General features: G+C 44.2%; 1 protein-coding gene across 2 annotated transcripts; it reads right to left on the bottom strand.

The window, feature by feature from the left end:
* Positions 1-1,261: 1,261 nt before the first annotated feature.
* On the bottom strand, positions 1,262-6,224 carry FGFBP1 (fibroblast growth factor binding protein 1). 2 transcript variants are annotated; one of them, XM_083630826.1, is made up of 2 exons: positions 6,012-6,224; positions 1,262-2,586 (listed from the first exon to the last, which is right to left on the bottom strand). In XM_083630826.1, exon 2 carries the CDS (start codon positions 2,571-2,573, stop codon positions 1,878-1,880), a length of 696 nt encoding a protein of 231 aa, XP_083486952.1. In that variant the 5' UTR covers positions 2,574-2,586; positions 6,012-6,224; the 3' UTR covers positions 1,262-1,877. The 2 variants fall into 2 exon arrangements, with proteins under 2 accessions (XP_083486952.1, XP_083486951.1); XM_083630825.1 differs by having other exon boundaries at positions 1,262-2,594; positions 6,012-6,219.
* Positions 6,225-14,635: the final 8,411 nt, after the last annotated feature.

The raw sequence follows: 14,635 nt of genomic DNA on the forward strand, positions 1-14,635 counted from the left end.
AACGCCATTCACCCAGAAAATTGTGAGAGTAATGACATTTGGGGTGGTATCCTGCATACAGCTCTTCCATGCATGTATGTGCAGAAAGTGTGACATTCAGTGACGATCGTTGTTGTGTCATTCCATGCCCACTGGTGTGGATGAAATTGAGTGTGACATGCTGAGATATTGGTCAAAAAGCCAATAGCAGGTAACGTAGCAGTGTGAAAGGAACATTAGAAAATGAGGCAGACTCCCTCAGGGTCAAATTATATCTCCGATCCATCATGAGTGGAATAACTGTTGTTTTTTTAACAAATGATTACACGGGCTTAAGTACTCAACATGCATGCAAAAGGCACACATCCCTGTTTGTCCTGCGTTGATTGATTTTAAGTCTATGGAAAATTCAACAAATGGTCTTAGCATACACATTTGTCTTGCAAGCTTGACAGTATCCAATAATTTGCCTTTGGACATTGCTGAATTGTCCCCCTTCAAAAACCATTTTTTTATTTATTAAAAAACATTAAGATCCTGTATAGTACCATTAGTCTGGGTTGTAGATTAGAATTTCATACTACAATGGTACCTCGGGTTAAGTACTTAATTCGTTCCAGAGTTCTGTTCTTAACCTGAAACTGTTCTTAACCTGAAGCACCACTTTAGCTAATGGGGCCTCCCGCTGCTGCTGCGCCGCCTGAACATGATTTCTGTTCTCATCCTGAAGCAAATTTCTTAACCTGAAGCACTATTTCCGGGTTAGCAGAGTCTGTAACCTGAAGCGTATGTAACCTGAAGCATATGTAACCTGAGGTACCCCTGTGTGTGTGTGTGTGTGTATATATATATATATATATATATATATATATATATATATATATACACACACACACACACACACACACACTTTGGGAATATGGAACATTCATGGACTTCTCTTGACTGAAGGAAAGAAAAACATCTTGAAATTTTTTCCCTATGTCAGCTACTTAAATATATGGAAATGTAAATTAAAGATAATTTAGAAATAAGTTTGCCCCTACTCCAACAAGGTTCCCAAGGTATCCCATTTATTTTGGCATCTACGACAGCTGAGCCCATCTATATTAGTTCCATCTGCGATTCCAGGTCACAGTGTGATTAACTTACGAGTAAACACACACTGACGTTCACTGCAAGTAATGCATGAACACAACAGAGAGAAATCTGGCTGTTAAAAACATAGATATCCACAATTTTCTCATACAGAAAGAAATGTTTAACACATAGAGAACAAACCTGAGTAGATATTTAACTTTATTAATTTTCCGCAATTCTGAAAGCAAAAGTACAAAAAGTGCATAGCACTGAAATAATCACTTTGGCTAGCAATACTCAAGGGAAGGAGGAGATATTCAACAAAGCATAATATGTACATTTTTACAGAGGGCTTGTAACATCCATTGGTAACATTTATATAGCATGCTATATAAATCAATTTCTCTCTTTAGAAAAATAAAATATATAGCATCTTTGATGACCTGACAAAAACAGTATCTTCTGGGGGAGGGGGAGACCTTTAAATGTTCACTTTGAAGATGTCACCCTTATATGATGGAAAAATCAGCATGATTTCGGCCTCAGTCCAATCTCCCTCCTAGAGTTGCATCATGTGACCTCTTCCCCGCAGTTACGTGGCGGTAAGGAGGGTGCAAGTGGGATCAGTAGTTATGGCCATGGGGTTTGGCAGCAGCCCATTTTGGAGATGAAAAAGGAATCACCTTTGAGTGTCTCCAGGAAAACTGGTTCCTGGGCAAATGTATTAGAGGGCTATTCTGAATGGTTCGTCCTTCTACAATGTGATTTACATGTGCGCCTGTAGTAGCTCAAGGAACGTTGCCAACCTCGTTGTATTCCTATTTGCACTTTTTATCTTGTATCATTGAAATGACGAAAAGGCAAAGAGACCGCCATAACTCTGAGCAGTGTTCTTCAGCCACTTTTTTCTGATCAATATAATCGACATCTTCAACACAATTGCTGGATGCTTTGTCTGGCTGGGTTCCAGATGTAGCAGGTTCCAGAGGGGTCTCCTGTCCATGGTGAACTGGCTTGTCCTCTCTGGAACTAGGTGGTGTCACCATTCTAAGGTGAGCAGCTGATGGCCCTTTCCTACAGATTTTAGATTTTAAGATACTCTTTGGGTCTTCACAGATGTTCTTCTGCCTCTTTAGAGACCGAGTAATTTGCTTCCAGTACACCTTCTTGTTTTCTGCATACTGGGGACAGCTGGAAGGGTTGCCTGAAAATTCACAGGAGAAGGTGCTCCCTGATCTTTTGCAATCAATTTTCAAGGTAGCAATCTCTGCTTCATTCAGCGCCCAGGTACACTCAGACTTCTCTTTGGTGACGAACTTGCCTTTAAGTGAACCCTTCTGTCCTCGGGTTTTCTGACCTCTTCCTTTCTGGTCATCAGAGCCAGGCTGTGGCCTCTCACCTTTTCCATTGTTGGTCCTCCCTCTTCTCCTCTCTTTCTGTATTTCACAGTCAGCTTGTAGCACCTGGGAGAACACAATAAGGGCGCACAGAACAGCGAAATGTCTGATCTTCATGGTTTGCTGTTGTCTTGAAACCTGTTTAGGGAGAGTAAAATGAATTTATGACAATCCATACTTTCATCTTTAGCCATGTTGGCATCAACATAATCAATAATCTGACACCAGCAAAGAACATAAAGCAGTACGATGATGAGTGTCTCACACCATGGTATCTTTCTAGCATGGATTTATCTCTGTAAAAAAAGAAAGTGCTAACCTCTGTTGCAATGCCTTAGCCTCTGGAAAGTCAAGGTATTGATTGCGCAAAATACAAGCAGACGCCTTATCCATGATCTATCCCCTCCATTTCTGAAGGGTACTAATTGTCTCTAAGCTTCATGCTTACAAGATCTTGAACAGGTGGAGGTCAGAGCCAGAGCCAGTAGGCTTAAGCCTTACCCTTCCACTTTCTGATTTCGTCAGGTAGTGTATGCACACCTGTACAAAGTATCTGCTTTTCAGAGTGAGGGACATAACTGGGCTTTATCCAGAACTGTATGAGCAAAACTCTTCCACTCCCTCCTCCAGGAGCACCCCCAAATCCTTCTACAGAGGGTATAGCGGACCTCCTGAATATTATGGGCTCTTATTTACAGGGATGAGGGATAAGGGGATCGCCCAAAATTGGATTTGGGGTAGTTCTGAAAGGGCTGTAGGGTGGAGGAGGAGGAAATAAAAATCAAGTTGCACGAGCTGCCTTCTGCTTGCGCAATGTCAGGTACAACCCATGGCCATATAGTCAAATGGGGGGTAAGTCAATAAACTAGGGGCACCTTAACCAAAAGTACTATATTTTTGTCAAGAATTGGGAAATAGAAATTTAAAAGACTTAAATAGCAGAATTGGGTTCCTCATTTAAAATAAATATTACATCAATCGGTCTTGGTTTGGCTAGGACCAAACAGGATATTATTTTAAAATGACCAGCTCAGATGTTTCTTGACCAGGAAGTCAGATGATGATCGTGACTACCTGCCTGTTGCCACAATTAGTCTTTATAAGGTTAAATCTCAGATCTGCCCCAAAGGTAAAATTGGCTTTGGCACTAAATTTTAAGAGCACCCGGATAACTTTTTCGCAAAACGTGAAATTGTTTCCTTTCTCCCACATTCGTTTGAGGATTATATCAATTTCTAATCTCATCCTAGATCTGTCTGCCTGCCGAACCCACCTCTGAAGACAATATAGGTTAGGAAATGATACTTTCACTCAGCCAGAAAGCAAACAGGGGTGTGTTTGGGAGCTTAGATGAACTGATTCTTCAGTCCACAGTTTCCCTTTAGGCGGAACATCACTTGCAGCTAAGATCACTTGAAATTTATTCAGATATGCAGTTGTTTCACATCCGGCTCCCACTGCCCTTTCTGACTATCCCTTTTCTTTCATTTCAGCCAAATCCAAGTTAAAGAAGGATCAGGGAAAGAGCCACAAACAGGATGAAAAGTCTGCCAGAGGCAACAGAAGTTAGGACAGAAAGCTGATGCTAACGTGTAGGAGTGCCCATGTAAAAGTGGTACCCACTGTTTTCCAGGATGCTAGAATGTTGGGTGTGTATGTTTAAGTCCCTGCTTTGCACAGATAGGTTTGTTGTGAGGTTTAAACAACATTCTGAGCTCCTTGGGGGGGCAGGTTAGTGCAATCTGTACAGCAGATTTCTTTGCTCATGGGAAGAGCCTATTAGTAAAAAACCCCAAACCCTTTATCCTCAAATGGGACAGCCCCTCCAGAAAATTTCTTTAATGTGTGAAGCACAGGGCCATTCCTTATTCAAAGCTCAATAGCTCTTAGCCTCAATCCAGAGAGAGACTGCCACGCACACTTAAGGCTGCACATGCCAATTTGGGTGGCTTGGTTTATATTTAGTCCAGCAGCTCTGTGCTTATTGATTATTGAATAATCAAACCGCGTTTCAGATAATCATAATATAATAGAATTGTAGAACTGGAAGGGACCACAAAGGTTCAGGAATGCAGGAGCCAAAGGTCTATTGGAGTAAAAGTTCATGTAAAAGTACCTCTCCAACTTAGACTTCTGAAAAATAATGAAAAAGGCTGCAATCCTCTGTGTGCTTACGACTAACCCAATGGAGAAACATACAAGTCAGCTGCATATTAAATATTAAATATGATGCCATGCTAAGGGGAAAAAAACAGGGGACGTGTTTCCTTTACAATGCAGATATACGTCAAAAATGACAGGAGGGAAATGTACATTTGGAATTCGTTCTGCTGCCGTAACTCGTTTTGCAAACCTGAGCCCTGATGCTGGTGAATCACCCTGAGTGGAAAAGCATCATTTATTACATGTAAGAACTGACAGTTATTGCATGATCTGTAACCACAGTTAGTGTGAAATTATTAAAGCGGGCCACATCTTCAGTGTTTGCTACCACACCTCCTCCAACAGACAATTTCCAAGGCATTCACATTAGCAAAATGCAAGATTTACTCATGCGCAAGACTCCCTACTTAATCAAAATACTGCTCTCCCAAAGGCAAAAGTGGGTACCCAATGGTTTTTCTCCTATCCAACTCTTTGGGACAGAAGTCTAACACTGCTGTTCTTGGCCCACAGACTTCAGAGGAACTATTCCAGAGCAAGAGACTGGACCAGCACACACAGATCTTAAATGGGCATACTTGGGATAAAGCCCCATTGACGTCAGTAGGATTACTTCTGAGGAAATAGGCAAAGAACTGGGCTCTACATCCCACAGGCACCAATAAGATTTAAGTAACCTAATGTGAACATAGGAAGCAGCCTTTCTGTTGAATTTGGAACGTTAGTCCATCTAACCCAATAGTGTGAACCTTGGCTGGCACTGACCACACAGCTGAATCTTTCTTTCCTAATAGTTGTTGCTGTTGAAAAGGAGCCTCTGAAATTTCAATCAGGAACAGAAGAGCAGTAAGGGTGCCAGGAACATAGGAGACTGCCTTATACGGAATCCACTGGTCATTGGGCCATATAGGTCAGTATTGCCTATACAGGCTTGCAGTGGTTCTCCAGGGTTTCAGACAGACTTCTTTCACATCCCTATCTGGAGCTGCCAGGGAATGAACTTGGGACTTCCTGGGTACAAGGCAGATGCTCTACTACTGGTGTGGAGTGACTGCTTAGCTCTTTTGCCTCTTGCTATTTGCCCACTCACAATCACCCTCCCCAAACCGCTTTTCCCACTATCTTGGGGAAAGCTGCCTGTAAAATGTAGTTTATAGTGGAAAACGGAGGGGAAAGGGTAAGCAGCCATCCCAGATCCCCCTCTGCCCTCCTGCTGTCTGTTAATAAGAGTCTGCTTTTTAGTTTAAAAATGTGAATGAAAAAGAAAAAAAACAGACTCCTGTAGGTAATGTGTAGTTTGCCTTTGAGCAGGCAACCAAGAAATCTAGCCGCTCCGTTCTGAGAGATTAGCATTCTATTGCAGACAAATTGCAAGATAGCTATTACACATACCTCCTGCTGTCTTTTCCGCTTGCCCAAGTGTGAAACTCAAGGTGATCCCCGTCTCCTTCAAAGTACTGACGCTTCTTGCCTATTTATACAGTCAGAGACACACCTACATGCCTTCGGAAGGGTATTACTCCACAATTGCACATTTTAGAACCTTATAAGTTTACTGCCCAGACACACCTTCTGGAAATATGCCAAGTCTTATTTGCAACAGTTAAAACACACACAAAAACCACCGGTTACAGTGCAGTGGCAGATATATGTTTGAAAGAAGGAAGAAGTGTCAACGCCTTTCCCTTTCTTGCCTCACAAAGGGAGTCGAAACACTCTCTTGATATATGCAGTTATCAGAACAGGGAAGAAGCAGTAGCAAATGATTGCTACGGACATGAATGACATTCAGAAGTGGGGAAAAAGAGAGCGCTCTCTGGTTGACATGAGTCACCACACTTATTTCCTTTGATTGTTAAAAGTTCCGTTCCCTTCACTACAACTTTTGATAAAGGGCGTCTCCAGCCAGAGTGACATATCGGGAATTGCAGGTCATGCAATTAAAGCACTCTGTCACCCTAAGACAAGGTTTCCCATGTGGCACCCATGGGTGCTGATGTACCGCCATCACCTTTTATGTTGCCTACGAAAGGGACGCGGGTGGCGCTGTGGTCTAAACCACTGAGCCTAGGGCTTGCCGATCGGAAGGTCGGCGGTTCGAATCTCCACGGGTGAGCTCCCTTTGCTCAGTGCCAGCTCCTGCCAACCTAGCAGTTCAAAAGCACGCCAAAAAGTGCAAGTAGATAAATAGGTACGACTCCAGCGGTAAGGTAAATGGCATTTCCGTGTGCTGCTCTGGTTTGCCAGAAGCAGCTTAAGTCATGCTGGCTCCCTCGGCCAATAAAGTGAGATGAGCGCCACAACCCCAGAGTCGGTCACGACTGGACCTAATGGTCAGGGGCCCCTTTACCTTTACCTATATGAATGAATGACCACTGTCTACTTTTATTGTCTCATTCCCCCTATAATTTGCACACACACAACAGTTTGTTGCAACCAATTGCTTGACATCTGGTTTTCCCCCTACCACTCACAAGGTAGGTTATATATACAGTGGTACCTCGGGCTACAGATGCTTCAGGTTACAGACTCCGCTAACCCAGAAATAGTACCTCAGGTTAATAACTTTGCTTCAGGATGAGAACAGAAATCACACGGCGGCAGCAGGAGGCCCCATTAGCTAAAGTGGTACCTCAGGTTAAGAACAGTTTCAGGTTAAGAACAGACCTCCAGAACGAATTAAGTTCTTAACCTGAGGTACCACTGTATCTTATGTGAGAAAAGTGCTCATATAGCTCCCACCTGGGTTTTCAACATCAAATTGGGGTCAAGGCTGCCCAAGATGTTCTGTTCCTCAGACAAAGAACAAAATGACACCTTCCATTCCACATACAAAAACTGGCTGGACCAGAAGTTGATTCTGAAGACGAGACAGCATCCATCACCACACCCGAAAGCAGCAGCCATCTTAGCTCCTTGACCCTCAACGGTGACCGCCAGAAGCAGCCGCCTCACTCTGCCTGGGACAGGGGCACCGTCTCGTCCTTCATCTCAGGCAACAAAATGTCTTGACCTGGTGGTGGCTGGTGCCGATGAAGATTGGCAGAATGGAAGGAAGGCAAGACAACAGTAGACGAAGGCAAGAGGCAATGGCAGGCACAACCAGCTAATTCTAATTTTGTCCCCATCCTCCTCCTGGCAGAATTCTACAATGGGCATTGAGACTAAGAAGGAGGAAGCTGGTAACCAGTGCTGCCCCCTGGACTAGGTGTAAACACAAAGGTGGGCAGGTGGGGACTGCTTGAGGTTGTTGGGGGCAATGTCCCATTTGCCCAAATGGACCACCCTCCACTGGGAGACCTTCACTCTGATCACCACTTGTTTCCTCAGCCACCTCTGCTCATTTTCCTGTGCCCTCACATCCTTCCCCATCCCTTAGCTCTCCATTATGTTGACCAGTATTTTTTCCCTCTAGGGGGGCGCAGGGGGACACATACCCCTAAACATTTATGAATCTTTGTACTTTTGTCCATTTACTGTATTTATTTTCCCTGATTTGAACTATAAAATGGTGATTTTCTTGAGTCAAAATGAGAGTACGCCTAAACATTTTTTTAAGAAACTGGCTTGTGAAAGTTATAGTTTTGCTAGAAGTTCTTGTTAAATGAATACAAAACACACATTGTTTAGTAAAAGATTTTTTCTCTCTGAGATCTTTGAATGACTTGGATCATCAACACCTATAAATTTAATATGTCGGCATGATTAAAAAGCAAACCTTCATAATTACATAATTACATAAGAGAACAATCTGCTTGTTTTTAACTACCAGCAATACCTCTGCCAATTTAATTATTCAAGATGAAAGAAGTGCAATGTGGAAGGTTACTAGGACTGCCTAACCATGTGCTGGGTTGCAGATTTTGGCTCCACTTACGGGCCATGAATGTTATTCCTGCTGCAATTCCCATTATGGAATTACCTGGAATTCTGGCTTAACTTGCATGCCAGCTGGTAAACAAGTTAAGGCAGAATGATCGTTCAAATTTCTACCACAGAAACGTATTTTAAAATGGCGAAAGAGGGAGGCTTGAAGGCAACAGAGACTGGAAATTTTTCACCTTGACAAAAAAACCAGTTGCCATTTGAGCGGCAAGGTGGCAGCAAAACAATATTATCGTTATTCTTCCTCGCCGTCGGGCTGAACCACATTCTGGAGTGTGTATAAATGAGGCAGCTCTTCCTAATTCAGTTCTTAAAATAGGTGACAGACAACTGGAAGCGAGGATGACTAATCTAGCCCCTAGTATATAGTGCCAGGCCAAGATGTTTTGATGCCTGAACTAGAGCATCAAATGACATCCCCACCCCAGGGATAGGACCAATAGTTGTAGAAGACTTAGAGCTCCATTCAGGCAGCAGTTCCAGGCTAGGGTTGCCACATTTGGTCAGGCAAAATACTGGACAGGTCAGGGGGGAATTGGGGAGCTAAAAATTATCATACTTTTCCGTGTTTATGTTTTTTTCTTTAAAAATCATGCTAAAAATGCGGGTCGTCTTATACATGGGTAGTGCATAGGGTGGACGTTTGATTGGTTGCTGCCACGGTTGCTGGCGGCTATTGTACGTGTTATTGGTTGCTGCGTCAATGGGTGGTGTTGATTGGCTGATGCAGTGGCAATAGGGCAGGCGATTGGCAGTACGGTACTTTACCTGAGTGCTTTACCTTCCGATCTTGCTCTTTGGACTTGCTGCTCATGCATTGCAAACTCTTCCATTCTCCACTGGAGCAGTCCCATTTGCAACCCCCCCCCCAATCGCTTTCTGAGTCTGACCGACCTGCCCTCCTCTGGGAGCACAAAAGGGCTCTCTCTTTCCTTCTCCCACTGGACCCACCCCCTGCCCATACAGTTTTGAGGAGGAAAGGGGCTCGAATATGTGAAAAAAGGCATCCCGTTTGAAGTCCAAACAGGACAGGGGACACTTCCCCCCCCCCAAAAAAAAAGGATGATCAAATTTTTCTAGGGACCTGCAGCAACTCTAGTTCCCAACTTCGTCTTATCTCCTGTTCAGTCTCTTAAAACAGCCTGCTTTCCTTTTCGGCCCAAGACAGTCCTGCTGCCACTGTAACTCCTCATCTCAGTGACTCCCAAATGCACTTTTAGCTACTTTTCACCCAATGTGAAATACCGGCAAAAGCTCTTTTACCTGAGATGTGGAAGGAGAACTCTGCTGAAACCTCTGTTGTTCTTCGATTGGGGGTGAGGGGGTTTAGTTGGTTCTTTGCCTGTGCCTTGGTTCATGTGGGCAGCCTTCTTGGCCAAGGTTCTTGGGTCAGATCCAGGCTCTTTTGGATGAGACTAGTTTCTTAAGATTCGTTTCAATCCGGATTTAGGTCTGATTGGGGCCCTGCCTTGGCAACTCTGTTTGATCACCTATGTCAGGACAAAGAGGTTGGTAGGAAGGGACGGAGGTAATAATTTTGTTTGTTTAGCCATAACAAAACAGAAGCAAAAAATCCGTATACAGAGTTGAGCCACAAACCCAGCTCTTAATTTCCTGGCCAGCGGTGCAAATAAAGGAATATGCATAGAAACATAAAATATCAGACAGCAACAAGCAAGCAAACTCTCCACAAAATATTTTGCATGGGGATAAATTGGGCATTGAGTAATAAAATGGACAAAATCATCTGTGACAGTTTTACAAAATATACAAGACGCTGCTCCAGGGGCAATTTCTTATAACAAGCATCCCAAAAAGTTGAGGGCATGAGATTAAATCTTAATTCTGTAAATTTTAATAAGCAAACTTGTATTTTTTTAAAAATATATATATATTTTTATTAAAGATTTTCTGGAATTACAAAAGAACATTCAATGTCTCTTTTCATTTTCAGATCATAGTCTCTTTTAGTTACGATTCAATGTAAGACAATGTTAGGCACATGCCTAAGCAGCTGGAATACCAGCAGATAAAGCCAGTATTTTCTTCACAAATGCATTTTGAAACTTCTCCAACTCCTGAATTAGTGGTTGGCTGAAACACCAGAGTTCTGCACCGGATGACCTGGAGGAAAACGCCTAGCCAGAAATACTTTGATGGCTGCGGCAAACAGGGTTATGTGTCTCTGAAAACTCTTCTTGATCTCTCAGCCACTTTCAGTATCATCCATAGGGTTGCCAGACCTCTAGGTCTCAGCTGTTGTCTCCTTTTGCCTGTCCCCCTTCAGGTGTCGAGCTTGAATATCCAAGTAGGCAAGAGCACCTTTAATATTTCCTTTTAAAAAGAGGATTGTACATGCAGCTTGCAAGCTGCAGCCTGGCAGGAGCTGGCTGAAAATTATGACATAGACACAAAATGTGTGTGTGGTGGGTCTACCCTACTCTGCTCCCCTCTCTCAATTAACATCTGTCTCCTGGTACTGTCCTGTGACATCACCAGGAGCTCCCTTCTTGACATCACCAGAGACCACCCCTAGGTCTCAGGTTTGGGATCTAAAATCTCAGCATCAGAGATGCTCCTCACCATGGTATCCCTGCTCCTGGAATGCCATCAACCATGGCATTCTTCTTGAGCTACTTTTTAAGTGGGGGTTGTGGGGCACTGCTTTATGGTGGTTCCAATCCGACTTGGAAGGCTTTCTCCTGTTGGTGATGCTTGTGGAGTGTTGTTTGGTCACATGGTTCTCAGGCTCCAGGATATCGGGCTTCCTCCCCCCCCCCCCTTGGCAGTAGATAAGCAGAACAAAGGAAAAGGAGTCTTCTTACCAGTTAGAAACTTTAATGCTCACAGCGAGAGAACAAAGAATCCATTTCCTAGGAATGACGGTGCTCCCAATTAAGGGTCCCACCCACATCATCCCTAGTCACCCATGTCACTACCGCATCTGGTAACCTGAGCTCGTAACCACTGTGCTTTCTGTGGTGCCACATTATCAGCTCTTCTTGACCTTGGGATGAGCAGATGAATGCTTCCCAGAGACAATGAATCTGTTAATTCTCTCTCTCTCCCAGTGCTTCTCATCCTAGCTGTTCCCCATCCAGTACTTCCCAGCTTCTGCCTTCTGAACTGTGCCCCTCTGCAAACCACTGTTCCAAATCTATTCTGTCCACCTGCTCCTGGGAAGAGTCAGGATTCTGGTCAGGATCCTCAGTGCAGCCCATCTCAGCACGGTCCTTGACACATGGACCTTTAAGAATATGGCACTGCAGCAGGGTTCAAACCTGTCCCCCATACTGTCTAGCATCCGTATGAGACCACTTTCAGATCACCCTGAGCTCTAGAGCGCATTGCCAGTAGTATGCTGACGATAAGCTGCTCTGCTTCTCCTTTACATTTGCAAGTCTAGTATTAGGTTACCAGATTGTTTTCCAATGAATCCGGGGACACTTTTCAACTTCAGTAGGAATGATAGGATTTTGTCAGGAGACTGATTTGTCAATCCGGGGACTGTCCCCGGGAAATGGGGATGTCTGGTAACCTTAGTCTAGTAATGGATGTGCTAGATTGCTATCCAGCCATAATAATGAACTGGATGAGAGTCAATAAACTGCAGTTCAATCCAGGCTGAGGCACTGTGAGTGGCTGGCTCCCTATACTGGATGGGGTATGTGTGTGTGGCCTATGGATGGGGTTATACTATGGGTACCAGATTTTTTTCAATGAATCTGGGGACATTTCTTTTCCTTTGAAGCTGAGGAGCAACAGGGAGTCATTAGTGGGGATGGTGAGGCAAAAGACCCTGGGCCCAAGCACACATGCATGGTGTATAAAGGTGCAAAGCCCTTCTTTTGCACCCTGTGAAACATAAATGCACAGAGTTTTTAAAAAACTGGGCAACGGACACCTGCCCGCGACTACCGAGTCTCCCCCAATCTCCTGCCCCCTTCCCCCTTTGTTTTGACTGATCAGGGGAGGCTCGGGAGTCATGGGTGGGTGGCCGTTGCCCAGTTTTTAAAAACTCTGCACATTTATGTTTCATAGGGTGCAAAAGAAGGGCTTTGCACCTTGCCTGGCAGAGAAACCACGTGCCCTGCACCCCTCCTGGGCAACGGCCGCCCACCCATAAATCCCGAGCCTTCCCTGAGCAATCAAAACAAAGGGGGAAGGGGGCCGGAGATCTGTACCACCGGACGTCCCCGGTTCCCCTTCTGCAGCGGCAGTCAGCAGTCTGGAGCCAGCCTGGTAGTGCAGTTGGCTCTGGCTGGCTTCAGGAGCTGCTCACGGCTGTGGCGCAGGAAAAATGGTGGGCATCACGGCAGTGAGCATCTCCTGAAGCCAGCCAGAGCCAACTGTGCTACCAGCCTGGCTCCGGGCTGCTGAGACTGCTGCTGCCACATTTCCCAGGGACGGATTTGCCAATCTGGGGACTGTCCCAGGGAACCAGGGATGTCTGGCAACCCTAGGTTATACTCCCTCCGAAGGAGTAGGTATGTAGTTTGGGTGTGCTTCTGGATCCATTACTGTCAAAGCCTTATGTGACTCGGGACCCCAAAGACCACTCTTCCCAAATGAATCAACCTGGACCCTGCATTTGTCTCTTTAGCAAACTGGGAACTTTTAACTTGTCTTTAACATCTGGGAACCTTGATTAGCTCCTCAAGGCATGTATTCAGGTGTGTATTAAGGCATGTATTAAGTACACAGCACCCTTGTGTGCACATTTTTGGTGTGCCTGCAGCAAACTCTGCAGGAAGTGTAGATCTGCCCAGATCACCCTGACATAAAAGAGGAGGCCACCCAGATCTTAACATGGGTGGTGGTGAGAAAGATAAGAATCTTAAAACTACATTCATGACTTTGCCAATAATACATATTCACTCACCCACCTGTTTTCAAATATAAAATCAGACCACTCTTGCCAGATATTGTTTACTAAAGCTGCTGAAGTTTGGGTGGCATTCAGCTGAACACACAACCTCAGTTTAGGCTACCCTGCGTGGTGACAGATGTATATTGCAAGTGGGGTGGGATTGGTTCAAAGAAGCATTCATTACCTGAAAACAAATGCCTCTGGCTGGACTATGTCTTTAAATCACTCCCACATCACGCAATGTGCAATCTTATTCATATTTGCTCAAAGCAAAGCCACTTGTACCCAAAGAGGTTTCTTTACAAATAAATCTGAAGGGCTGATTGCCTTAAAATGTATGTCCTTAAAATGAGCCCCTTCTTGATAGAGGGCGGTCTCACAATTTTACAGAAAGTGGGTAACACGCACCCTTCCAAGGCAGAATGCGAAGGAGAGACTTGCCCAATTTGTTGCAAGGGTGATGCAGAAATAACCCTGCATACGCAAAAAGCAAATTCATGCAAATTCATGGGATTATGGGTTGTTGTTTTTCCAAGTGGAAAAGAAGTATTATTCTGCAGAGATTTTGTGCAATATGGCATCACTGCCAGCTAGTTTTTTTCGCTATCAATCACACCTAGAGAGGCTGGAGGAGTTTGCTTGGTCCACATCTGTAAGGTGTACTGGACTGGTTCATAGGTGGGTTCTGTCAGTCTTTGGTTCTCTAAGTCTCTCACCCTTCCAAACCTAAATCCAGTTCTCCACATTTCTGCAGCCATTTGTAAAAAAGAAAGAAAGAAGTTTTTTCCTGAAATCTTCATGAAAATTCTTGAGCGTTTTAGTGTGAATTTCTCCTAATAAGTAAACTTTTGTCAGCAATTTCTCCTAATATAATGCATTTTAGTATGTTGTTTTCACTAATCTATTCATTTTTATGCACGTTCCTCTCTGATGTATATACATTCTTGTAAATACTGTTTGGGATTGCATTGCAAAATTCCAATAAGTGTGAATTTGGAAGAATGGCTGTGCTTCGGTTCCCATACTCTTTTGCAAAGTGTGGACTTGATAGATTTGGCTTCAAATGCAAACTGGATGGAATGTCTTCTCCCTTCCTAATAAGGGACTATTGAAAAAGGCAGAGGGATGAGCTCCAGCTTCTTTGGGTGCCAGTGTGCCAGTGTGGTGTAGGAGAGCCAGTGTGGTGTAGTGGTTAAGAGCGGTGGACTCGTAATCTGGTGGACCGGGTTTGATTCCCTGCTCCTCCACATGCAGTTGCTGG

Source organism: Podarcis filfolensis (genome assembly GCF_964270895.1).
Source record: "Podarcis filfolensis genome assembly, chromosome: 9".
In the NCBI taxonomy this organism is placed as follows: domain Eukaryota; kingdom Metazoa; phylum Chordata; class Lepidosauria; order Squamata; family Lacertidae; genus Podarcis; species Podarcis filfolensis.